General features: G+C 35.4%; 1 protein-coding gene, 1 long non-coding RNA gene and 1 other non-coding gene across 3 annotated transcripts in view; all 3 read right to left on the bottom strand.

The window, feature by feature from the left end:
- PDCL2 (phosducin like 2) overlaps positions 1-4,043 on the bottom strand; it is a 33,816-nt gene extending 29,773 nt beyond the window's left edge. Inside the window, exon 1 of the mRNA XM_020975341.2 lies at positions 3,761-4,043. Within this exon, the coding sequence (XP_020831000.1) occupies positions 3,761-3,766 (6 nt within the window). The 5' untranslated portion in view covers positions 3,767-4,043. The remainder of the gene's footprint in view (positions 1-3,760) is intronic.
- Positions 4,044-5,719: 1,676 nt separating this feature from the next.
- On the bottom strand, positions 5,720-18,158 carry LOC110200176 (uncharacterized). The gene is made up of 6 exons (XR_013484182.1): positions 18,124-18,158; positions 17,844-17,894; positions 15,391-15,465; positions 10,095-10,148; positions 7,726-7,764; positions 5,720-5,862 (listed from the first exon to the last, which is right to left on the bottom strand). It is a non-coding gene; the product is annotated as an uncharacterized LOC110200176 (transcript).
- A 902-nt stretch (positions 18,159-19,060) lies between these two features.
- LOC144455319 (uncharacterized) lies at positions 19,061-24,348 on the bottom strand. Its single transcript, XR_013484041.1, has 3 exons — positions 24,288-24,348; positions 20,080-20,127; positions 19,061-19,121 (listed from the first exon to the last, which is right to left on the bottom strand). It is a non-coding gene; the product is annotated as an uncharacterized LOC144455319 (long non-coding RNA).
- Between the last annotated feature and the right edge of the window lie 1,607 nt (positions 24,349-25,955).

Raw genomic sequence — 25,955 nt, 5'->3', positions numbered from 1 at the left:
AAAAATGCATTGTAACAGTAAGACAGGCATAACCACTGAGCCCAAGCAAATATGCATAACAGCAAACAAAAAGTAAAACAATTACAATAGCCCTACAAAATAAATTTGCAGAAACAGCAACATAAACAGATAACAAAACCAAGCACATGCACAAAGTCTAGCATGCACACACATGTAACAGATAATATAGGCATGATACTAACATAAAAGCAAATGTATATGATAATGAATACTACAAAAGTATACTCAAAACATGCAGTAATTAATGTTTACGAACATTATTATATGCAAGGCACACATTATATGGGTAAACAAGTATTATTGTCCAAGTATACGTGTAATTGTTTTTAATTACTTTTCTCTGGAATATTATAAGCTCATCAGTTGAATATGCTTAGCTTTCCTAGTACCTGATCATCTGTTATCAGCACTCATTCTCTCTTGAAGTTATTTTATATTACCTTATATTTATTCGTGTACATGTTGTATCACCTTCCAAAAGAATGTAAGCTCCCTGAGGGTAAAGACTGTTTCAACTGTCTACCTCTAGGGACTAATACAGTGACTTGCACTTAGTAGGTACTTAAAGTCTGTTGAATTGATTTGACCATAATAATTTAGACATGGTCTTCCTAAAGCAGAGTACAGTGGGAATGATCTCTCTTATTCTATTGACTCTCTATTAATGTAACCTAAGATCGCATTAATTTTGTGGCCATAATGTCAGTGTTGCCTTATATTGGACTTGAAGTCTACTATAGTCCCACCATGAGTTGCTGTCTCTACACATATTTATCTGAGCTTATAATTGTCAACTTTTTTTTAGCTCAAATATAATAATTTACCTTTATTCCAATGAAATGTCATCTTACCAGATTTAGTTCACCATTTTAGGTCTATTGAGATATTTCTGAATTCTTTCTGTCTTTCAACATGTCACTTTTCTGTCCCACTTTTGTAGCATCTACAAATATGCTATGTCTCAAATTCCTCAGAGTTGCAAGGACTAAAACAATATATAGTTAATTTTCTAGTTAACAATTTGGGGTTGAATTATCACTTAAATATACCTCTAGAGTCTAGCAAATTTACAAAGATAACAAGAGATGGGAACAGTCATTGAAGGAACTGTGAAAAGAGAGACTCACTAATGCATTGTTGGTGGAGCATGAATTGGTAGATCCATTCTGGAAAGGAATTTTGAACTATGCAAATAAAGTGACTAAAATGTCCCTACCCTTTCACCTAGATATTCCACTCCTAGTTACAAAGAAGCTCGTTGATTTAAAAAAGAAAGGCTTTGTAAGCACCAAAATATGTATGGAAACACTTTTTTTTCATGGCAGTAAAGAACTAGGAACAAAATTGGTGTCCACTGATTAGAGAATATCTAAACAAACTGTGGTAATGAATAGAATGGAATATAGCAGTGTTGGAAAAAAGGATGAGCTTGAAGAAGACAGAGAAGCATTGACAGACTTTTATAATACAAAGTAAAGTAAGCAGAACCAAGAAAACAGCATACACAATGATTATAATAATGTAAATGGAAAGAACCACTACAAAACAATCCAACATTACAAGAATACATTACAACATTACAAAGAATAAATACGACAAGATACCTCCTCCCCCACCCCTTGGGGAGGGGAGATAACAGATGTTTCACATTACATATAATGACAGGTTTTTTTTTTTGATGTACTGATTAGTTTTGCTGAGTTTTTTTTCCTCTTCCCCCTTGAACAAAAATTTTTTTAAAAAACCACAACCCATAACTCTCTTAGAGGACAGCTAACAGGGAGAAATTTAGGCAATGTAAAAATGAAAAATATCAATTAAAAATTGTAAACAATAAATATGCCTCTAAAGTGGTATTCTTCAACTAAAGATATCTTTGTAGGAGCCTCCAAATTAGACCTACTTTTACAAGTGACAAAAACAAACTTTATTACATTCATAACAATACAAAATTCATATATTTGGGGGTCCTAAGATGACTAGTTTTGAATTCAATGATATAGCATAGAACCTTTGGCACACTTACTAATATTAGTTTCTATATGCTTTCAATTCTTCTCCAACAACCCATGCAGGGTTATTAAATAAGCACAATCAGCTGTGAGGTGAGTCGTGGGAGAGGAGTACTTTGGAATGAAACACTACTAAGATCAAAACTAAAGTGTAAGCAATCCCTAAATAGAAGGCTTTGGAAAATTCATAAAATTCAGCAAAAGCAAATAAGACACTCTTAACTGGCTGCTCTTGCTTTGTTTTTTATTCTGCATTCTGTAGTAATGAGACGACTAAATCTTAATAAATCTAAAATAATAAAATGGTGTCTTTTGCAGCAAAGTGTCAAATAGCTATCTTACTTCACATATTTTGCCCTCTTGCCTAACTCTACCCAAGCCTCTTTAACATCCCATTCCAAACAATGGCTCACACTTCTTCCATATTATTAGTCTATCCTACTTAGCACTTAATAGCAAATAAAAGGCACAATCCATTCCTGGCAGATAAAATCCTGTGTAGTAAGCAAGAGGACTGGATGGAGAGTCAAATTACTAGAATCCTAGTCCCGCTTTTTACTATCTAATGGCTTGAGCAAGTTACTTAACTCACGTGGGCCTCAGTTTTCTCGCCTGTAAAATGAAGTTGCGCTAGATAGGTAAGTTCAATGTCCCTTTCAACTCTACATCTTATTTTCCTTGAAATAGTATTTAATCTTTCTGCCAGTGGGAAAGAGATGAGCGAACAGAAGGGTGGCACCTAACAGTCCCTTAATGTTTACCAAGTGCTTTCCTCACAAATTAACAAGCTGTAGCATATTTCAATCCCAAACTTCTACTCGACCCATTCTAGTCCCTTTTAAATTCCAGAACACAGAACCAGCACAATTTTAAAATTACTGTATATAATTTACTTGCCTAACAATTTTTAAAGTAAAGAAGCCTGGTCTAGATATCTATGCAAATAAAATCATGGGATTGAGTTACATAGGACTTTAGGGATTATTTAGTTAAAGATACTTATTCTTTGCCGATTAGATGTTAGAAAATGGAAATTTTGCTCTAATGAAATAGATCATTAGAAGTATATAGTATTCTAGAAAGTCTCGGTCAGGCTAATTCAAAGCAAAGAAACTTCTCCAGGAACAAGATTTTCTTCGGGGTTTGAATCTAAGGAATAAAGTCTCCACCTAGGCTCCTACATCCTCTTTGTATCCATGTGACCCCAGCATATTACTAGCCAGTTTCACCCACCCTCACCCCGAGAAGTTTATGAACCTTAAAATTTTACCTCGGGGTGAGTTATTAACGAACGACATAAGGCAAAGGCTCCATTTAACCAGAAGGGTTGGGATGCAATTGGTGGTAATTTACGCTGGGTCTCTTTGCAGAATGAGTACAGTAATCCTCGAAATGCACAAGGATCAAAAGATCATTGCTTTAAAGCTAGAAGGGGCTTAGACACCGTTTAAGTGAAACGTCATTTTACAGATGACGAAACTGAGGCCCAAATAAGTTAAGTGACTTGTCCAGGGCCACACAGCAAGTTTAGGGCCAAGCCGAGTGCTCTCATACTAAATCCCAGCCTCCTTTCTATAACTGGGATTCCTTCTTTTGGAGACAAACTCCGGAAGAGGGGCCGATTTGTGTGCTCGTTGTGTACCCCTCTTCGCCCTCCACCTCTCCTCGCCAAGGCCAAGAAACTCCCTCTACAATCCCCGCTTCCTTTCCCGCTCCCAGCAACTCACCTGCATGGTGTACGGGTCCCCTCCTCACGCGTTCCGGGCTACGTGGAAGGAAGTAGACAGAGAAGCCTTGCCCCGCACTGAGGACTAAAGGGCTAGGGCAGCTCGGGGCAGCTGGGATGCCCCGAGCCCCTCCTCTCCTCCGCCGCCGCACTGCGAGTCCACGGCCCCGGCGCGCTTTGTGCTTTCCAACAGTTTGGCGTGCCCGCGCACGCTCCCTGAAGGTTTGAACAGGTGCGGGGCCAGGCTTGTTTCGAACTCTTCTTCGGGACACTTGCCCAGAGCCCATCCCAGCCTAGCCGCGCGGGCCAGTGAACTGCTTAATCCTCTGATGCTCCACCGATAAGGTCTCGTTGCCAGGTAACCGAGAAGCTTCACGGAGAGGGTGCCAGCGCGAGAACGCAGAGACCTAGACTTCGCTATGGATGTGTTCTGGGGTGCGCTCCTTAGTTCCAGGCGCAAGATTACGGAAAGAAAGAGACCCTCGCCATCATTTCTGCTCCCCTCTTTTGTCCAAAGATCCATCTCAGCGTTCCAAGCCCCAGCTTTCGATATAACAAAATATAAAAAGCAAAAGGAACGAGTGTCTTTTATCGGCTGCTCGTCGGAGGGAGAAGTGCTCTATCTCTGCGAATCCGGACCCAGACTTTCGATCATGGACGGGGTTGTATCAGCGAGTTACGGAAATATGGTTTCATCAAGCTTGGTAACTCCTCTCACAGAGGTAGGTAGCAACCACTCTGTGATGTGGCGGACAAAAAGAACTGGAAAGTTGCCTGAAGTGGAGTATCTTCAGCTGGGTCACTGAAGCCAGACGGGGGAGTTAGAACTCCAGTCTTCCTGACCCTGACTTTATTCACTACGTTTCTGCAGCCAGTTACTGCTTAAATTAATACTCCACACCTCACAGCTTTAGCAAATGAAGAGCTGGGACAGTCACTCATCATAAACTTGAAAAAATGAAAATTCATGCCATAGCAACCCATCATGATACTGTATATAGCCTCATTCACCACCTGCTAAAAAGACCTAACGAACTCCAAAACTACGATGGATCGATCCACTGCGCATCCTTATCGTTATCGTGAGAAAGTTGAGCATTGCTAGTTTAGCACCGTTGTATGTTAGTAAATTCTCCCAAGATCTGTGATTTCATGGGTATTCAAGGTAGATCACAACCTTTCTGACAATTGGTTTTCCTTGCTGAGGACTCGATGATAAGCCTTCTTAAACTTCGTTAAACTGTTCTGAGGACTTCAGATGTCTATCTAATCTATGTATCCATATCTATCTAATTGAGTCAGTCTCTGGCCCTAACTCTAAGCCTCGCCTGCACAGGAGCTGCAGCCTGATTTTGCACTAAGCTGACACAGCCTTCTAAAGTGTAGGGCGCTTCCACGCATTAGGGGAAGACTTTAGTGAAGAGAAATGGTAGTAATGACTTCCGAAGGAAATCTGAAAAACCACGGATTGCTTACTTAATCGGGCTCATTGATAAATTATTAGTTAATCTCAAGAAATCACAATATTTTAATTTTGTATTCTCAGAAAACCTACCCCGCCCCCATGTACTTTGATTTTTTTTAAGCATGACAAGAGTTTAGCATTAGCACAGAAAGTCCTTTGGTATTATGGAAGCTGTATTGTCAGCAATGGCACAGAAAGTCCTTTGGTATGGTGGGAAGCTGTATTGCCTGCTACATTATATTCCCACTCCTTTGTTGTTGTTGTTTCTTAATATTCCATTGATTTTTATCCCTGAAAGCATAAAAGCACACGTGTACCTTCATTAGGATGAGATAAAATATTAACATCATTTCTCTATGGATTGTCTTTCATTTCAAGAACAACAAAATATTGATAAAGAAAACAATGTTTCAGACATGCAAGAGGCACAGTTTTATTAAACACAATTGCAAGTGCTAGACCACTAGCAAACATTTTAAGATGAAATTAAAGAAACATTTACATTCTTAACTAAATCTAATTGGGATGCATTTACATTCCAGGGAATTCTCAATTGTACAATTAATAGGGAATATTCTTTGAGCAAAAAAAACATTCTCTGCACCACCACTCCTTCAACATGAAAGTAGTTCAAAGGCCTGCAAGATAAAGAAATTACCATGAGAAGTTTCATACTAAAGATATATACACACTGAAACATTTCATCATAGCAAAGAGAAAACCGCTGAGATTTCTTCTTTTCCCCTAGATAATGCTTTTTTTAAAATGTAACAACAGCTGTGCTTATGTTTACATTCATCCAAATATCAAAGTGGTGGCTAATGGATAGAGGCTCGGTGGACAGAGCATGGGGCCTGGAGTCAGGAAGCCCTGAGTTCAAATCCAGCCTCAGACATTTACTAGCTGTGTGACCCTGGGCAAGTCACTTAACCCAGTTTGCCTCAATTTCCTCATCTGGAAAATAAGCTGGAGAAGGAAATGGTAAAACCACTCTGGTATCTTTGCCAAGAAAACTCCAAATGGGTTCACAAAAAGTCAGACACTGCTGAACAACAACAAAATATCAAAATGCTTTACTATACCACTCACTTGTAATGTATAAGGTTCCTTGATGCCATTAAGAATTATGAAGAGTCTCTTTTAAATTAAGTATCCTTATGCAAATTCTTATTTTTGTACTACATTTATATTTTTAAATCTTATAGGTACTCTTAAAAAGTAAACTTAAATTCCATCTATGGAGTAAATCCAGAAGCCACTGCAACTAAGAAAGATCTAACCACCATCTAGATAATTAAGTCATGTCTTAAACTGAATTGCACAACTTGGTGATTATTTGACAAGATGTGTTTTATTTTTTGTCTTAATATCTCCAGAATGAGCACAGTGCCTGGCACATAGTAGATGCTTAATAAATGCTTCTTGAAATGAATTTTTAAATCCTTATATAACTTCTAGCCTCCACTAATGTCCTAATGAATGGCATTGTCATGGTGTGGAGGTGGCCCCATTTCTTGAAAGCTTTATCAGTGAAACATACTCTGATAGGTCCTAAGAACCTGGAAGGACTTCAGTATGCATTTGGATGGACATTCTATAGAACTCATCCAACAGCGACATATGGGAGAGACATTGCTGATGGACAAAAAGCTGGGCTTGGGGTTGAAAAGGAAGAGAAGAGCAGGTTGGGTTGATTTGGGAAACTACAGATCTCTTCCTATGAAATCAAAGGCCCAGTTTTTCAATATTAACATTTTGTCAACGTTGCTATGTGGTGGCAAAATGTGGAATGCTGCTGCTCCTGAAGAACTAAAGATGAGCTTCTTAATATCACACAGAGGGCGATAGAAGTGCATGGTGGGTATGAGCAAACTGCAATGTATAACCATGAAAGAACTCCAAAGAATAGAAGAAAAGGATGTCATCAAAGAATTGTATGACAGGATGAGAAAATGGACAGGTCACACGGCACATGTGAGTGATGACAGATGTACTATCAGAATTCTTGCAATGGGGGGAGAAATCAAGGAAGACCCCCAGCATGTTGAGTGGACCCCCTGTGACCAACTTTTGGGAGAATATGGACAAAAATTGCATAGCATCTGCAGGCATGAAAGTGTTACAACCAACACCATTGGAGAGAATTCAAAACCAATGAGATCATAGGTCCATTTGAGTGTTGATTGCTTGTAGACAGTTCCTCTGTTCCTCACTATATTCCCATTACCATTAGTGTAGCCCAAGGCATACAGGAGCAGATCAAAGTTACCTGATGCTGTGGGACTCATAAGAATGGCTGAAGTTCTACTATTTCCCTTCCAACCCCACTTTCCTCTCCATGAAAACAAGACTCATTTCATAAAGTTTCCATACCACACACACACACACACACACACACACAGTTGAACATATGGTCAAACATATGTTAATACAATGAAAATAACTTCAATAGACTTTATTTTGAGAACATTTGAAACTGGGTTAAAATATGAAACAAGTACCTTTTAGTGGAAAATTGTTGACCTTCTTCCATTGCGTGGCTAAAAAATAACAAAGGCAAATTAGAAATTAACTCAGCTTAACTAACAGATGGTTTCTGTTTTATTCAAAAGGTAATAGCTCTCATTTTGAATTTATTTTGTCATTATAGCTTTACAGAATACATCTACATTTTAGTTTGATGCTAACCTAAATAGACCTGATGGGATCAGGCTTAGTCAGTACATTAAAAATATATAGGGTGTCCCAAAAGTCTTAGTGTAGTTTAAAGCTTATTAAAGCTTACAGCTGCACTAAGATTTTTGGGACACCCTGTATTAAAGAAGCAAGAGCTTTGGGAATAGTTTCTTAGGTAAAAGCAACAGGACCAGCAGCAACAAATGCAAAAAGCCCTGCATTACTGAGAAAACTTTCGAACATATGATAATAAAATACTTAATCAAGCTCTTCTTGACTTACTCTCAATTATATTTGTTGACCTAGACTCGACATGGGTATAATCACTTTGGGAAGTTACCTTAACTTTCAATCTACTTGATACACTGGGACAATTACTTAGTTAATTAGTTAAATGATACTTTAGTGACCCCAGAGAGTCACTATAGCTTCTATAAGTGCGGTATATGGTTGGTCCCAGAGATTCCTTATACGTGAAATACGCCTGGCTCTTGTGAATAAATGTGGAAATTAACTTAAATTCAAAAATATACCTCATATTATACTATGATATTATGTCTTATTCTTCATTTTTTCATGTTATAGTATCTCGAGGAGGGCATCCAGCACTTTGGGTGTGGGAAGACATAGACCAGTATTGCTCGAGATAAATAGGCATATATGACTTGTGATCTGTATTACTGGAAGGGATATCAACACTTATGAGTACCTATTAGAATGTTGATTTTTACCGCCTTTATTGTCTGTAACTTATTTTTTTTTGGATATGTAAAAAAGGCAAATAACATTCTTTTTTATTAAAAAAAAAGATACTTTTTTCTTTTAAAGAAGAATGTTACCACATAAGCAATAATGCATGAAATAGTTAACAAATACCCCTAAACAAAGATAAAAGTCATGATTCCTCAGTTGTCAGAATTTCAACCTGAGAGTACCTGTCATCAATCAGCCTGGCTAAGTCTGAAGAGACTTAGCCCCATGCTGGATGTAAGGTAATGACTTTTTAGTCACATCAACTCTGCAAGACAATCTAAATTCTGGAGGGGCAGAGATTCTGTTGCAAGGGTGTGCCCTTGCTGAGGAAATCATTAACTATTGATGTGTTATATTTATAGTATCATTCATTACTTACTTTTCATAAGCAACTTGGGAAAGTAAGTGTACATTATTAGCTTCATTTATAAATGTGGAGCCAGAGAAAAGTCAAAAGGTTCATTTGGTAAAATACCAACTTAGTGGCAGGATTAAATCTCAAGCCATTTAGTTCTCCAGGCAGCTTCCTGAGACTAGTAAATTAACTTTGCATTGTTACAGGGAGTTTCCTTACTGGAAGTTGTCTATGTGAAGGAAAGTACAAGCCCAGTTCTCCCTGCCTCCACCCCAGGTGAATTCCATATAAAAACTTTAGTCCTATCGCCAATTATCTGGACTCTCTGTCTATATTACTGCTCCATATATTACTCTGAGTACATTGAAAGTCAGAGTTGTCATGGAAACAGTCAACCTGATTGTCCAGGATCTCATATTTCTAATCCCATTTCTCCAACTCTACCAAGTTAGAAAGCTTTTAGGGAAATCCAGAAAAAATTCCATCAAGCTGTTCTATTTTACCTGTGGTTGTTATCTAGTAGGGTAAAGAGGGTAATGAAATAGTCTTAAAATACAGCCTTAGTCAAAATTGAAATTAATACCAATGATTTCATGTGTGTGTCATATACATGTATTATATAGGGATAGGGACTGGCTCTGTGACTTCATTGGTATAGAGTGCTTCTTGGTGAGAAAACTCCCTCCCTCTTCAGGTTGACATAGACTCTGCAATTTATGGTATTAGAGAACTTCCTAGACCATTGAGACGTTAAGTAAGTTGCCTGCGATTACACAACCAGTGTATGTCCAAATCAGGACTTCCCAAGGGAAGAATCAAGACTACCAAAGTCTTCTTGGCTGTAAGGCCAGTTCTCTATCCACTACACTATGCTGCATCTAATATATACAGATATGTGCATACATATATATATATATATATATATATATATATATGTGTGTGTGTGTGTGTGTGTGTGTGTGTGTATAATACATACATACACATATATAAATACAGTTTAAAATAGTTCTCTATTCTCATTGACAGCATTTGAATGTTGTCTAACAACTGACTTTAAAAAAAAAACAAACCATGGTATGATCATACCCTGAATAAAAAGTAACCCCGACTTTGCATTCTTCCAGGTCCTTGGAATTCTTCCTAGAAAAAAAAGAATGATGAATCAAATAAAAGAACTTAATAAAAACAAATCTAAAATTTAATAAGAGGATGGAGATGAGGGCTATTTTTATTTATTGTATTGCATTTGAAGAGTTTCAGAATATAACTTCACCAGAATGTTAAACTTAAAATTATTTTCCTCCTTATGCAACACAATAGAATTCAGCTTTAGAAAGTTTTTCTAGTATACCCATTCAACTCCTAAGTGACCTGACAGACCCTGCATAGAAACTTAACCACAGAATGGTTTTTGAGTGGAAAATAAGCACAACATTTTAAAGTATGTCTTTAAAAGTATTGATTACATGTATTCTTATTATCATGGGAACAAAGAAGAGTGTGTTGTGGAAAGATAACCAAATTTGGCATTAGAAGGTCATGCTGCCTGGGTATCACTGGCTAACTCATTTAATCTCATTTGTAAAAATGAGAGCTTGTGGCAAGATGATCTCTGAGCTGCCTTCCAGAACTCAGCCACATGATTCTAGGAATGTAGAAGAGGATTTTGGAAAATCTTAAAAAAACCCAACAAACAAACAGAAGAAGAACTTGGTATTTTCATAGGAATATACATCAAGGCTAACTGACATGGACATGCCAAAAAAAATTATATTTTGTTTAATAATGTTTCAGCTTACAATCAGAGGTTTTTGCAATTTATTACATTTGGAAAAATGGTAGTGCCATAAGAATGCCAAACAGAAACAAAGCAATAAGCCAGATAATGCTTATATTTGTAAACAATTATTTGCATAAGGGGTGTCTCATTTAATGCCTTAAAGAGAGGATGGATAAATTTCACACCTTTCATGTAATTGTTTCAAGATGGCATGAATATAAGTCTAACCTTCCCTAGAATTGTCTCACTTCTATTATTAACAGTGCTATTGTTAACAATGGAAATGGTAACATTTCAATTAATTCATGTTAACATTGTTAATTAACATTATTATAACCAGTATTGTAATAATGATCAAAATGTTTTGTTTAGCATCACATTTTTTTGGTCTAGAATCATAATTTTAAATCACATGATGTAATTCTAAGTAATGTTTCTGACTTCTAGCAAAATCCTGAAAACTGTTTTTACAGAAAATACATGTTAAACTTTTATTGCTTGTATTCATTAGTCATTATCTAGAAATCTCATGGGTAAAGGAATAATTAATAGATAATAATACATATAAATTATTTATTTGCATATCACAGAATTTAAAGATGGAAGAGACCTCAGTGACCACCTGGTCAACTTATACGTACAAGAATCCCTACTAGAAGCCAAAAAATATAAAAAAGACTCAACTAAAATCTGGGAGCAGCTAGGTGGCACAGTGGATAGAGCACCAGCCCTGGAATCAGGAGGACCTGAGTTCAAATCTAGCCTCAGACACTTGACACTACCTGTGTGACCCTGGGCAAGTCACTTAACTCCATTGCCTAGGCACCTCTCCCCCCCAAAAAAAACTCAACTAAGAATCCCTACTAGAATATACTTGACAATTGGTCAAGTCTTCTAATGAGGAGGAACCCACCACTTCTTGAGGCAGTCTATTTATTTAACTTTTGCAGAGCCCCAGTTGCTAGGAAGCTTTGCTAGAGATTAAGCTTAAATCAGCCTTTTTCCTAACTTTCACTCTTTGCACATGGTTCTCCTGTTTAGGGCCAAATAGAATAAATCCAATTCCATAGACATACTCTATGAATGCCTCTGTTTAACTATTCTTCCACATGACAGCCCTTTCAATACCTGGAGAGAACTATCACTTCCTTGCAGAGTCTTCTGTTTCCTGGGTTAAATGCTCACACTGATCTTCATATGACAGGGACTCAAAGACCCCTTTACCATCCTGGTTGTCTTCTTCTGGACATTCTTTGGTCAATCGATATCCTTTTTAAATAGTGGCCCCCAGAACAATACATTATTCCAGTCCTTCCAGATCTGACCAGGGCAGAGCACAAACTACTACCTCCTATTAATAAGGAGGCATATTAGCACATACTGAAGAGAAGTAATAAGACAGCATGCTTGTAAACAGAAATGTTTATAATTTACCATCATAATATCATGGATTCTCAGAGGTCATGCAAATGACCTCAACTATCATCTGGTTCAACCCTTTACTTTAAGTATAAATTTTCTTCTATAATATCCTTGATAAAGGGTAATCTAGTCTACACTTGGAGATCTTCATTGTCAGAGAACATATACTACCTCTTGGGGAAACCCATTTTATTTTGGGCAGTTTAATTTCTAGGAAGCCATTCATTACAATAACTTTCAAATCTGCATTACTCTATGGCTTTAATTCACTGATTCCCCGTTCTCTAACCAAGCAGAATAAGTGTATTCCCTCTTTTATATGAAAACTCTTCAAATATTTGGGTATAGAAATCTTCTATCTCATCTCCAGAAATTTCTTTAAATATTAGCCTAGATATTAATCCCCAGGACCTTCCATTGGTCCTTGAATGGTATAATTTCTCCTCCCTCTTACTACCATGGCATATTCCATCTAGCACCCACACATGAATGCCCTACTCCAGAAATGGACCTGGTATGACAGAGTAGAGAGCTCCCTCCATCTTTCGAATTAATCTATTCTTAGACTAGAGATACACACCAAGTATCCAGAATAAGGGAGGTGATCTTTCCATGTACTTAAACCAGGAGAGGACAGATATTTCTTTTGTTGCTCTGACTTCTACCTCCCTGTAGATTCCACCCACTGTTCCTATATCTTGATTCCATCCTAAGACACAAAAGCTATCCTTGCATTTCAAAGTACAGAGAAATGGAAGACCCTCAAGTAGGAGTGTCATCTTTAGTTTCCTTTTCTCTGGGAAAGAAACTTTTGGAAAAGTTAAAATGCAAAGGAAGTTGGTTAGTAGAAGTTACAGAGATTTTAACTGTAGAAAGTAGGAAATAAAAAGTAAAGCTTCTGGGTAATCCAAATCTAAGGATGGCAATAAGACAGTATAGAATACCTTAATGGATTTACACATATTGCTTTTTCTCTCCTATAACTCAAGTATTTCGTTATCTAAATATATGTCTAATTGATAGGTGACCCAAGCTCAGCAAAGGTTGTGGTGACATATCAAATAGTGTCTTTCCCCTCTGCAGAGGTATGCTGCAACCAGCATGAACCTGTTGGAGAGCCAATTGTTAAATTTTCAGTGTAAGCGTTTACACCTCTGAAATGAGCAAAAACTGCAAAGCAGAGCTTGAGACTTTTTTGTTGCTTGCTAGACTTAAGAAAGTTATGGAGATAATGTTGGTAATGCAAATTAAACTTAAAAGTATGTTGTGCACCTGTTTTTCAAATTAGTTGCTAAAATTTTACCAGCACACATCTGCTTTTAGAGTTTGCTATTCCTCTTGCAAACTGTAGATAAGGTAAGAGTAACTTAGTTGACTAGAGATTTTGGAATTGGGTTCGAGGCTAACATTGAAAATTTAGATAAACTCCCTAAAAGGGTAGATAACAGAATACTTTGTTTTGTTTGTAGAAAGAATGTGATTGAGATAATGTTTTCCAGCTGAATCACTGTTAGCTTTTCTACATTATAAGAAACTTTCTACAACTTAGATGATAAGTGATAAACAAAAAATGGAATATTGTTCAAGATGTCAAGTTTAATTAAGTATTCTTCGAGTTGCAGAGTATTTCTGGAATAAAAATATATTAATGTGCTATCTTCAATTCCAAAGTTTCAAGGTACTACATAGATTACTTGTGTCTAAAGTTTCCAAAGGCTATTTGATTCCTGAGAATTCATTCTATTGGCAGTTTTTTTATTTTTAGGAGAAATATGGTTGCCATAAAAGTAAATTACAAGAGACTTTTCCCATTAAACTGTGGATATTTTAAATGCTAATTTGAAACATTAGCTTGTGCTTTAAAAAGTTGTGATAAAAGTATGAAGCGCTGTGGCATAGTTTTAATGACTCTGGGTAAGATATTTAGACTTGAAAGTAACATTTTCATCTAAGTTCAATAAAATAATTTAATTGTAGTTATTTTAAAATTATGGGTTTAGAAAATGAAGCCAGAAAGCATTTATTTTGAATAGGCAAAAATATTCCATAATTGGAAACAAAAGTTAACCTAAATAAATATACATTCTCTATTTTATAGTATTTAGAAATGTTCAACTCAGTTATATCTATCTTATACACATATACTGAGCTTTATATATTTTTGATTAATTATTTGTGTGAAAATAAGATATCTACATTTACCTTCTTAATTAGGTTCCTAAACTTTATCCTCTCCTACTTTTTTCATAAATAGGATATTGGTAGCTATTCAGCATAAACACAGAGAAGAGATAAATAGTGCTGGAATGGTGGTGGCACAGTGGACAGAATGCTGGGCTGGAAGTCAGAAAGACTCACCTTCTTGAATTCAAATCTGGCTTCATACACTTACTAGTTGTGTGACCTTGGGGCAAGTCACTTGACTCTGTTTGGCTTAGTTTCCTCACCTGTACAACAAGCTGGAGAAGGAAATAGCAAACCACTCCTGTATCTTTGCCAAGAAAACCCCAAATGGGGTCATGAAGAGTCAGATTCAACTAAAACGACTCAACAACAAAATCTTCTAATCCCCCTACGGAAACTCCCCCCCCCACCAACCAGTTTATAGCCTCTATTTATAAAGTGGCAAGAGTCTTTACTATTGGGAGATGCCTTGTATGAAATAGCTATTATATCCTCATGGTGCTGGATGAGAGACCTTCTTGCTAGAAAATGCCAGTTGACTTCCTCTTGGATGAGGGAATCATTATGGCAACTTTAGTATCATAGTGCTGGGCCACACTTTCTAAAAATGGAGTGGACATGGGATACAATGCTAGGAAGGAAACATTTTAGGGTCCTTGAATTTATAAGGATGCTCAGGGGTCTCACTGGAAGAATCAAATTAACTTGGCATTCATGATGCAATGTAGGAGCTAGAAATCTGTATTATGGAGTTAATTCTCCCACTAAGTTACCTTTGGGTAACTTAACTTCTCTTCCTTTCTTTTTCCTCACCTATAAAATGAGGGCGTGGGATTCAATTTTCTCTAAAGTCCATTCTAATTCTAAGGGTCTATGCATTTCTCTGGCATAGGTATCGTACCTAAAAGACTATTTTCTAAGACTCCCAAACTGCACATCCACAGACAGAGCTATACCACAGAATGAAGATGCAAACATGCAGTTAATATTACATACGTCCACTTTGAACCTCTTCATTCTTCTCTCATGGAGTTGAGGAACGAGCTGCAGCAAAGGATGGACGACAGACGACTAAGAGGACATGAATACATGAGACACGTGAGCAACCATGATTTCCTGGCCCTGCCCTTTACCCAACAAAATGGCTCCTGGGGAGTCATACGTGGAGAAAAGTAGCTAAAGATTGAACTAGAGTGGTCTCTTTGGAGTACTTTGCAATGTGACAACTTTAATAAACCCACATGGGAAATTGAGCCATAGATTTTTACTGGATGCAAAGTTAGAGTTGTATCCCCTGAATTTTATTCAGGGTGGTTATAAAGTTATCATTTTTGTCAATTTACTTCATTAGTTCTGGAAAAGCATCATCTTGTAATGGAAAGTGTCTCAACTAGCAATCAGGACACCTGGCTCCTATTCAATTCAGTACAACAAACATACTAATTATCTGCCATGTGCAAGGCAATGAGCTAGGTATTGGGAGAACAGAAACCTAAATGATGTAGTACCTGCCTTCAAGTACCTTATATTCTGCTGGTCCCAGATCTGACACTAAATTAGCAAGTCATTTCCTTCTCAGTTTCTTCATCTGAGAGGTGAATTAGGTGAACTCTCCCTAGCTCAGATATTAACAACATGAAGAAACATGTCCTTAACATCAGCAACAGCAAATGCAATGGTCATCTAATGGTATTATGACATTATGCTGTTGCAGCCCCAAAACGCTGGCCATTTGCTTGCAAACTTATACTCAGAGGGATGGTTTGGAATCTGGTAAAAAGCCAGTCAGTGAGATATGATGATTCCTTATACACTGAAAAATGGTTCCCTGGAAACACATAATACTGACACATCTAGCATCGGGCATTGCATTTAAATTGAAGCAAACTGAACAAGACCACAGTGGACACAAAAAGGACAATGATAGGTTAGAGGTGAAAAGTGGGCTGCACTTTTTCAGAATGCCAAAATGGAGGGAAATGAAAGCACATCTGAAACAAGTATACATGTTGCTTGTTTAAAAGGCAGTGGCTAAAACTTAGTTTATTCACTAAGGTCAAGTTCATTCACTAAAAGAAACTATTGCAATTCTTATATAAAATAACTGGACATGCCATAATCTACCATACTCATTCAGAAAAATTCTACAATAACAGCATCTCAGTTGACATCTCTGAGTATCTAATGTACTAAATATTTAAAAGAGTGAAGCATTTGGCTTAAAATTCTTTATGCTATCACCATCTAATTAAAAAAAGAGAGATATAGAAGTTTAGAATACACTAGGCTCTAGACTTAGTCATTAAACTGCATGTTTAGTTGAACACTGAAAAAGTCCATTAACTCAGAGCTCTTATTAGTACATTTTTTTCAAAAAAGGCTAGCGTATTTTATTTTAATGTAGAGGGTTTTAAGTATTTACAAAAAGGGGGAAATTAGTTATTTTTAAAATGAACTTGAACTTCACAGGAAAAACTGAATTCCAGATACAGTTCTCTTAGTTATCTGAGAGAGATTTCTTCCCTAAGGACCTAAATAGTTACTGAGCATTTATTTAGGGACAAGGGAAAAATCTGTACCTAGAAGATTTCTTTCCATTTTGGACAAATATCAATTTTAAATTATTCTAAACACAATAAATATGTCACTCATAAAAGTGGCTAGTCCTTTTAGATAAAATTATTTCTATTTAAAATTTTTTTTTCTGCTATAACAATGTAACAAGAGGTAGTGTGACTTAATGACTGACCTTGAATCAGGAAGACCTGGGTTCAAGTCTTGCCTCTGTATACACTGGCTATCTTACAACCCTGGGCAAGTTGCTTGCTGTTTCAGGGACTCAGCTCTTTAGGATTATAAATTGAAGAGCAGTTGCAAATCCACATTCACAGAGGGATTTCACTATACTAATGAAATCACAGATCCAGATTAAATATTATTATTAATGATATCATGTTATTACTAATGGCATTAAAGGTATCATTATTATTATTATCAGTGGTATTAATAATAATATAATAGAAGTAATCTGGTGTATCAGATAGCAGACTGACCTTGGAGTCAGGAAGACCTGCTTTCCATTTCTACCTCCAACACATTTCATTTATGGGCAATTTAGTTAAGTTACATACAACTCTCTAATTATAGCAACAGTGCCAATTTGTCTCAGCAAAGAAAGTTTGCACACCAGAAGTTACCTACACAAATCAACTTGCAGCTCTAGACTAAAAAGTCCTGTATTTTTACAGCATGTATTATGTGTAATTTACAATGCTCAATGCATTTACATATGCATTTACTCATTTTTAGATAAATTTCTAAAACTCAAATCAACTTTACCTTGAATTTAAAACTATTAGATAAACCACTAATAACAAGAGTATTTTTTTTTTGGTAATGAACATAAGTCCAGATTAGTTACACTCATAAGAAGTGGCTCTGCTACTTACCATAACATCTGAGTTGCCCGAATTATGTGTCTTAGAATAATGAAATAAGAACTGTTTAAAAAAAAAAATATGGGATTTTACTATAGAACATTAATGATTAAATAGACATTTATTTACATAAATATATATTTATTTTACATTATATAAACATATTTATTCAGGGAGACATACACACATATATACAGACATGTCATGTCCCAAAAGTCTTAGTGCAATTTTATACTATTGAATTGGAACACTCTGTATATGTGTATATGACAAGATATGAAAAGCACCTTACCCTTTTGGTATTGTCCTTTTCATCTGATTCCTGTGAGGAAAAGATACATTATATATATTTTTTCATAACATCTCACATATATGTGGTTGAAATATTCTAGGAAATAATATACAAAAGTTTATTAAATAATCTTTGTGACTAAACATTTACAACTAAACACATTTTCCTACTTGGTGATTTTTCTTGCTAATATTTAGTGTTTCTCTTTTTAATTGTCTGTAATAACGCCACATTTCTTTTCTAATGTTGTTGTTGTTGTTTCAGTCATGTCTGACTCTCTGGGACCCCATTCAGGGTTTTCTTGGCAAAGATACTGTAATGGTTTGGCATTTCCTTCTCCAGATTATTTTACAGGTGAGGAAACTAAGACAAATAGGGTTAAGTGACTTGCCCAGGGTCACACAGCTAGTGAGTGTTTGAGGCTAGATTTCAACTCAGGTTCTCTTGACTCTAGGGCCAGCACTCTATCCACTTTACCGCCTAGCTGCCCAGCTTCTTTTCTAACAGTCGAAGGCAAAATTAATATGTTTATAAAAATGAACTCCATTGTTCCACTTACCTTATACTAACTGGCATCTCTGAATCCAGTCAGGGAAATGAATAGGGATAATGTAACCCAATTAATGAAGGGAGGGATAGCTGATTAGGACTTTTTCATTATTACTATTAGAATACACCTTTTGTTAGTGGAGCTGTGGAAATAACTAGATAAGAGAAACAGCCTAAAGCTAATTTGTCAACCCCAGAAGATATAGATATTTATCTTTTATTTCATTTTCAACTTTTTTCCCTATTTCTCCTGATAGTAAGTTTTCACATGACAGTCAGCAAATTAAAATATAGAACAGCTATAAGAAAACAGGAGTATTTTCTCCTAGTTTGAATTCTATGAGGTAATTAGTAGCTTTTAAAATAGAATATTTTAAAACTTAAATTACCTGTGGTTTTGGTAAAATCCCCATAATCATATAGCAAAGGTCTTCCAGTTCACTGGATACCTAGAAGAAATTTTTAGGAAATCCAGACATTAGGGGCTAAATTTCTCATTTAACAGCAAAGTACATATTTATTTATTCCCAGGAGCACACAGAGATCCAATTAGCAAAGGCAGTGTCCTTCTCATGGCCCATCTAGATTTTTCTAAAATGCTTTTGGTTTATCTGATGGTAACAACTTGGCTATTGGAGCGATTATCTCTAATCCAATCAAAACACATATGGGGATAGGCTTGTGTAGCATCTAGAACAAACTATCCACCTCTGATCTGAACATGTTATAGTTAATTCTCAACCAGTTTCTTTTGCCTCTAAACATCCTCCAATGAGACAGGAAAAAGAAAGGAAGAACTAATCAGAGAATAGATGATAACTTCAGTGAAAATTGTATTTGGCGTTGGAGGAATATGGAATAATGTCATCATCATTGTCCAAATGTATTTTTCCAAATCTGAATGCAGCCTTTAATCAACTTTGTTTTTCAGTGTGTTTGGGTTCTTTTCCTTTTCTTAGAGGTCTTATTTTAGGAGTATGGCTTGTATTTTAAACCATCTTGTATTCAGACAAATATAGTTACATTTTTAAGCAATTATATTTGCATGTGAATTAGCATGTTGAAGATAGGGTAGGAAGGGGGAATGTTTTTAGTTATTTTCTCTCATGTGACTTGTCTCCAAGTTTCCCAGTGGCTACTCTTTTGCTTCCACCCCTGGAAGCCTTGCTGGGTCATGGGAGAATATGAAAATAGATGCAATGCTGAGGACAAACATCGTATTGTTGTTTTCACTAAAGGTTTTCCCCATTACTAAATGGATAGTAAGTATTTTAACCATTGGCATTAACAGGTATACAAAAGAGATGATGATATATCTGCTGCCTGCTGTTAGAAGCACCAAACCTACCGGCATTATAAACAAACACACAAGAAAACAAACATTAAACATTCACTAGCTGAATTTACCTGAGGCTGAGGGTCAACAGACAGGAAACTGGAACAAGCGTTATCTAGCTGTGAAAATATAAGTTAGAATCTGAGCTATCAGACTAGCAGAAAATACAGCAATAGTTTAAAAAATTCATCTAGAGGATTTAAAATGGTAAAGTCACTTAATTACTAATCACTGTATCTTTCATGAAGTTCCATGGCAGCTCAGGCTGTGGATGATAGGAAAGTCCTTCTGAAACCTCCTAGGACCAGAATGGGACCGTTAATCACAGTTATATGATACCCCAATATTAGGTGAAAGGTATTAGCAGATAGCCACTCATTTTTAAAGCTTTAGAGAAGTCTTCAAAAACAGTGAAGACTTGTGATAATATATATTACACAGATACAAAGATATCATGGGCCAAATATATATGTGTATGTATATATATATATATATATATATATATATATATATATATATATATATATATATATATACATACATACATATGTATAATGTGTGTGATTCAGTAAGTCAGTCAGTAAACATTAAGTGCTTACTATGTGCCAGGTACTGTGCTGAGCACTAGGAATGCAAAGAAAAGAAATGTTCCTATTTTCCAGGAGCTTACAATTTAATAGTAGAGACAATGTGCGCACAATTATATAAAATTAAGCTGTATACAGGAAAAATTGGAAATAATTAATAGAAGGAAGGCACTAGAATTAAGGCTTCCTATAGAAGGTGGGATTTGGGAAGCCAGAAGGTGAAAATGAGGAAGGAGAGCATCCCAAGCATGGAAGATAACCAATAAAAATCCCTTGAATCAAGAGATGAAATATCTTGTTTGAGGAATTGCAAGGAAGCCAATCTAGAAAATGAGTGCTAACCTTTCTTATATCAGGGTTATAAGAAGGGTTAGATGAAGGTATATTGAATTATAATTTGTGGACAGTTGTTTTGAATCACTTCCCTTTTACTTTTTAAACTTTATTGGTTGGAAAAAAACATTCAAACTATATAAGATGAGATGTTTAAAGGTAATTTATATACTAGAAATAAACCAAGTAGAAGAAACAAGTTGACATAATATAAAATTAATTAGACATATGTAACCTTATTATTATTTGTGTCCATGCTGCAGTACATATGCAATCCTTAATGATTATATATTATACTTTAATTTGTTACTGTTTGTTAAGTTGATATGAGGAAAATTGAAAGGAAAATTATTACTTCAAAAGGAAGTATTTGCAATAATTTTCCATTATACTTTGTATTTCTTCTAGTATTGTCTTTCAAAAAATTTTTCCAGATATCACCCACAGAACTATAGATGATTTCAAAATAATACATATTTTTATGGTTGTATATTTATATCTACTATCCTATTAATCATATGTATTATTCTATTTATAGATGTATTTCTAGTTTGTATCTTCATTCACCTTTATTATATATGTCATTCTAAGTTTTTTGAATTTCTATACTTTTAAAAATTATTTAGAAGCCAAATATGTTCTATTTATAGTCTCTTTTCCAGAACATTGGAAAGAATTATTCCACATTATCAATTATACCAAAATTATATTTAAAAATAATAGTGATACTAGATAATAGAGATCAAAGAAAATGAAAAAGGACCCATATCATAAAAATATTTATAGCAGCTATTTTCATAGTAGCAATAAAACAGAAAATTAAGGGGGTACCGCCAATTGGGGAATGGATAAACAAATTGTGACACATCAACATAATGGAATATTGTATTGTAAGAAATGTCAAAATGTTTAAGAGAAGAGGCAGTTAGGTGGTGCAATGGATAGAGCACAGGCCCGGGAATCAGGAGGACCTGAGTTCAAATCTGGCCTCAGACACGTAACACTTGCTAGCTGTGTGACCTCGGGCAAGTCACTTAACCCCAATTTCCTTACAAGAAGGAGAAGAAGAAGAAGAAGAAGAAGAAGAAGAAGAAGAAGAAGAAGAAGAAGAAGAAGAAGAAGAAGAAAACTAATGCAATGGACACTTTGATTCTAGCACACCAAAGATTAGCATTCTGCATATCTCCTGAGAGAGGTGATGGACTTAAAATGCAGAATGAGGCATATGTTTCTGTAAATGGCCAAAAAGAGAATTTGCTTTTCTTTGCTATGCATATTTGTTACTAGGATTTTATTTCTCTCTCTTTCTCTCTTTTTTTTGGTAGTTGTTGAACTTATTGTTGTTCGATGGGGGAAGAAGTGAGAAAAAAATTGCTTGAAATTGAAAATAGGAAAATAGTAAAATCAAATAAAAAATACTAATAGTGGATCACAAAGAAACAGAAACAAATGAAAACAGTACCACACTGTTTGATAAAAGTGAAAATATAAGTTACATGAGTATAAACTTCCCTTTTTTGGAACAAAACTGGTTAGGAAAACTGGAAAGCAGTTTGGAAGAACTGAGGTTTAGATTAAAATCTTACACCATATATCATAAGTTCAAAATGGAGATTCAACCTGAATATTATAAAAATTTAGAAAAGGTATTCCTGACTATGGTTAAGGGAAAGTTCTTAACTATACAAGGAATAGAGGAGATAATAAAAGCAAACTAGACAATTTCAATTTCATATCATTTAAAGCCTTTGCATGAATAAAATCAATGAAGACAGAAGTGAAACCACAGAATGGGAAAAAATGAATGCGTCAAACTGATAGGAGAAAGATGTCCAAGTTATAAAGGGAATTGACACAAACATATACCAAATTCAATTACTCTAAAGTCAAATGGGATGAAAGATATCATCTAGTAAGTTAATTTTCAAAAGAAGAATTGCAAACTATAAATAACCATTTGGAAATAATGCTATGGAACACTAATAGTAAAATAAATACAAACTAAAATAATTAATAGACTTTACCTCAAACCCACAAGTCAACAAAGGCCACAGAAAATGGAAAAGTTTAGTATTGACAATGCTATGGGAAGACAGGCACAGTAATACACTGTTGGTACAGCTATGAATTGGCTAAATATTTTGGATTTCAATTTGGAATTATATGAGAAGTGACTAAACTCTCCGTATCCTCTGATCTAGTGATCCCACTACTGGGTAGATGTCCCCAAGGGAGTTAAAGACAAAGATCTCATATATACCACAATATTAATGGTAGCAAATAACTGGAAATAAAGTGAGTATACATCAGTTGGGGAATGGCTGAAAAAAAAAACAATGTTCTAAGAAATAATGTAATATTATTTTATAGTAAGAAATGGCTAATGGGAGGAATTCAGAGAAACATGGGAAGCTTTATATGACCTGATCCAGAATGAAATAAGCAGAACTCTCTCTCTCTCTCTCTCTCTCTCTCTCTCTCTCTCTCTCTCTCTCTCTCTCTCTCTCTCTCTCCTCACACACACACACACACACACCCACACATATATAATATGTATGTCTATATAATGTATATTATATTCTTGTTGTTGTTGATTCATTTTTCAGTTGCATCCAACTCTTTGTGACTCCAATTTGAGTTTTCTTGGCAAAGATACTAGAGTGGTTTACCATTTCTTTCTCCAGCTCACTTTACAGACAAGGAAACTGAGGCAAACAGGGTTAAGAAACTTGCCCAAGGTGATATAGCTTGTAAGTATCTGAGGCTGGATGTGAACTTAGGAAGAGGAGTCTTTCTGACTCCAGGCCTGGTACTCTATCCACTGTGCCACATACACACACACAAATATATATATGTGTGTGTGTGTATATATATATATATATATGTACATATATATACATACATACATATATACATATATAATTACAATATAAATTAAAAGAGTATTAACTGATTGAAATGTCATTAAAGGAAAATAAAATTTGAATAATTGAAAAAGCTAATGATGATTCTGGACAATAAATAACTAAACATTCATTCTTTGTCACAGCACAGGGGCTTGTCAAGGCAGAATGTTGATTATATTGTCAGATTAGTCACTGTGGCATATGTTTTACTTAATTAACTTTGCTATAAGAGGAGTTTTAATGAAAGTGTGAGCATAGGTTCCAAAAATGATTGTCATGTAAATATAAAAGATGTAAACTTGTTAAAACAGAAAATCACAGATTTCCAATGCTCAGTTACAATACTACATTTTTTTTTAATTTTAAAGCATGGGAAAAAGATTACATTCAAATTTATCTTTAAAAATCTGAGCTAGAGCTTTAAAAGAAGAAAGGATATGACAAATTTTTTACCTTGTTCCACAGCTGTAACTCTTTGTCTGTCTGTATTGCCAAAGGTGATACGGGAACACCTGAAAATAAAAGCAACCTAGTTTTAGAGTCAATTCTTTCCAGTTTGGCTGCCTTCACTTTATTCTTCTAAGCTCAAACAATTCCTCTATATTTTTTGTTTTTAGATTCTAATACCTATTTTCTAATTGAAAATAAGGAAAGACGTTGCTAGAATATCATAGGATTATAAGGAATGAAGGTTTTAGCTAATGTTTAAATAATACAAAGCCAAAAGGAATTCTAAAGATATCAACCAGTCCATGGGTTCTTAACATTTTTTGTGTCAAACCCTTTAGCAGTTTGGTAAAGCCTCTGGACACCTCAAAATATTAGAATCAATGCTAAATTTCATTTAGGGATATGAAGGGAAAATGAAGATGTAATTTTTTTCCCATCCAAGTTCATGAACACTGAAATCTATCCCACATATCTATTCAATCCCCCTTCCCATTTTAATAATGAGGAAACTGATACCTCGAGAGGTTGGTACTCATGTAAGATCTAACTGCCACAAAATGAGAGGGTCAAGACCAGTCTCCTAACTCTCAATTTAGAGCCCATTTCACTGTATATCCTATTTCTTTACTGTGACTACATTAAAATTAAAAAAAAAACAAATACCTTTGAATATCTGCAGAAAATAACTCCTCATCTATGTTCAGAATGTTTTTTTAAAACATCCATCACAAATCATGTAACATAAAAATCAAGGTGGAAAGGGTTTTGATATTCATAAACTATGTTGAGTAGAAGTTTATAATTTCCTTCCAACATTTTACTATAGATTTTAAAGAAATCAAACCTGTGATTTCATTGGAATAGGGAAACCCATCTAGCAATAGATCTAAACAATATGATTTTTCAACTTATACTTTTAGAGGTTTTCATGGGGCAATAAGAAGCTAAGTGATTTGCTCATACTCATGTAACCCATATAGGATGTGGAGGCTGGCTCTCTGGTTTCTATATTTCACTCTCTCTCTATGGCTAGAAGCTACTGATACATGCCATGTACTTTAAAAAAAAAATGAGTGCTCCAAGTACTTTTATAATTGTCCTTACAAATTTCAGGATCCAAGAGCTTCTAGGCTATTGGTTATCAGGGATTTTCAGAAAGTAGTATACCTCTGCTCTTATGGCTAATGATTAACCAATGATAATAACCAGTATTTATATGATGTTTTAATACTATAAAGAGCTTTATGTACATAAAACCTCATTTGATACCGCAATAATCCTGGTAAGATAGTCAAGAAAGTATTATCCTCATTTTGTAGATGAAGAAATTGAGGCTTAGATGGGGCAAGTGATTTGTCCAGGGTCCTGCATCTATTCAAATGCAATATGCTTGACATGAAGCAAGACTGTAAGACCAGTTCAGTGAGCTATGAAACTTCCTGTTTCCTCCCAGCTCTCAGTCATCAGTTTGTCTAATCAGAGAACCCAGGGAAGGATCTTAGTTCTCCATTGACCATGGGAAAGTTATTTAACATCCCTGGACCTCACTTTCTCCATATGAAATATGAGGGGCCTATGGACCTCTAAGGTTTCTTTCAGCTCTGATCCATGAACCTGGGATCCAAATACAAGCCACTTTTCACAACTTTCCTATTCATCAAGAATCTAGAG

Source organism: Phascolarctos cinereus, unplaced genomic scaffold, assembly GCF_003287225.1.
Source record: "Phascolarctos cinereus isolate Bilbo 61053 unplaced genomic scaffold, phaCin_HiC Scaffold_9;HRSCAF=440, whole genome shotgun sequence".
NCBI lineage: Eukaryota > Metazoa > Chordata > Mammalia > Diprotodontia > Phascolarctidae > Phascolarctos > Phascolarctos cinereus.
This window is presented reverse-complemented; position numbering and strand designations above follow the sequence as displayed.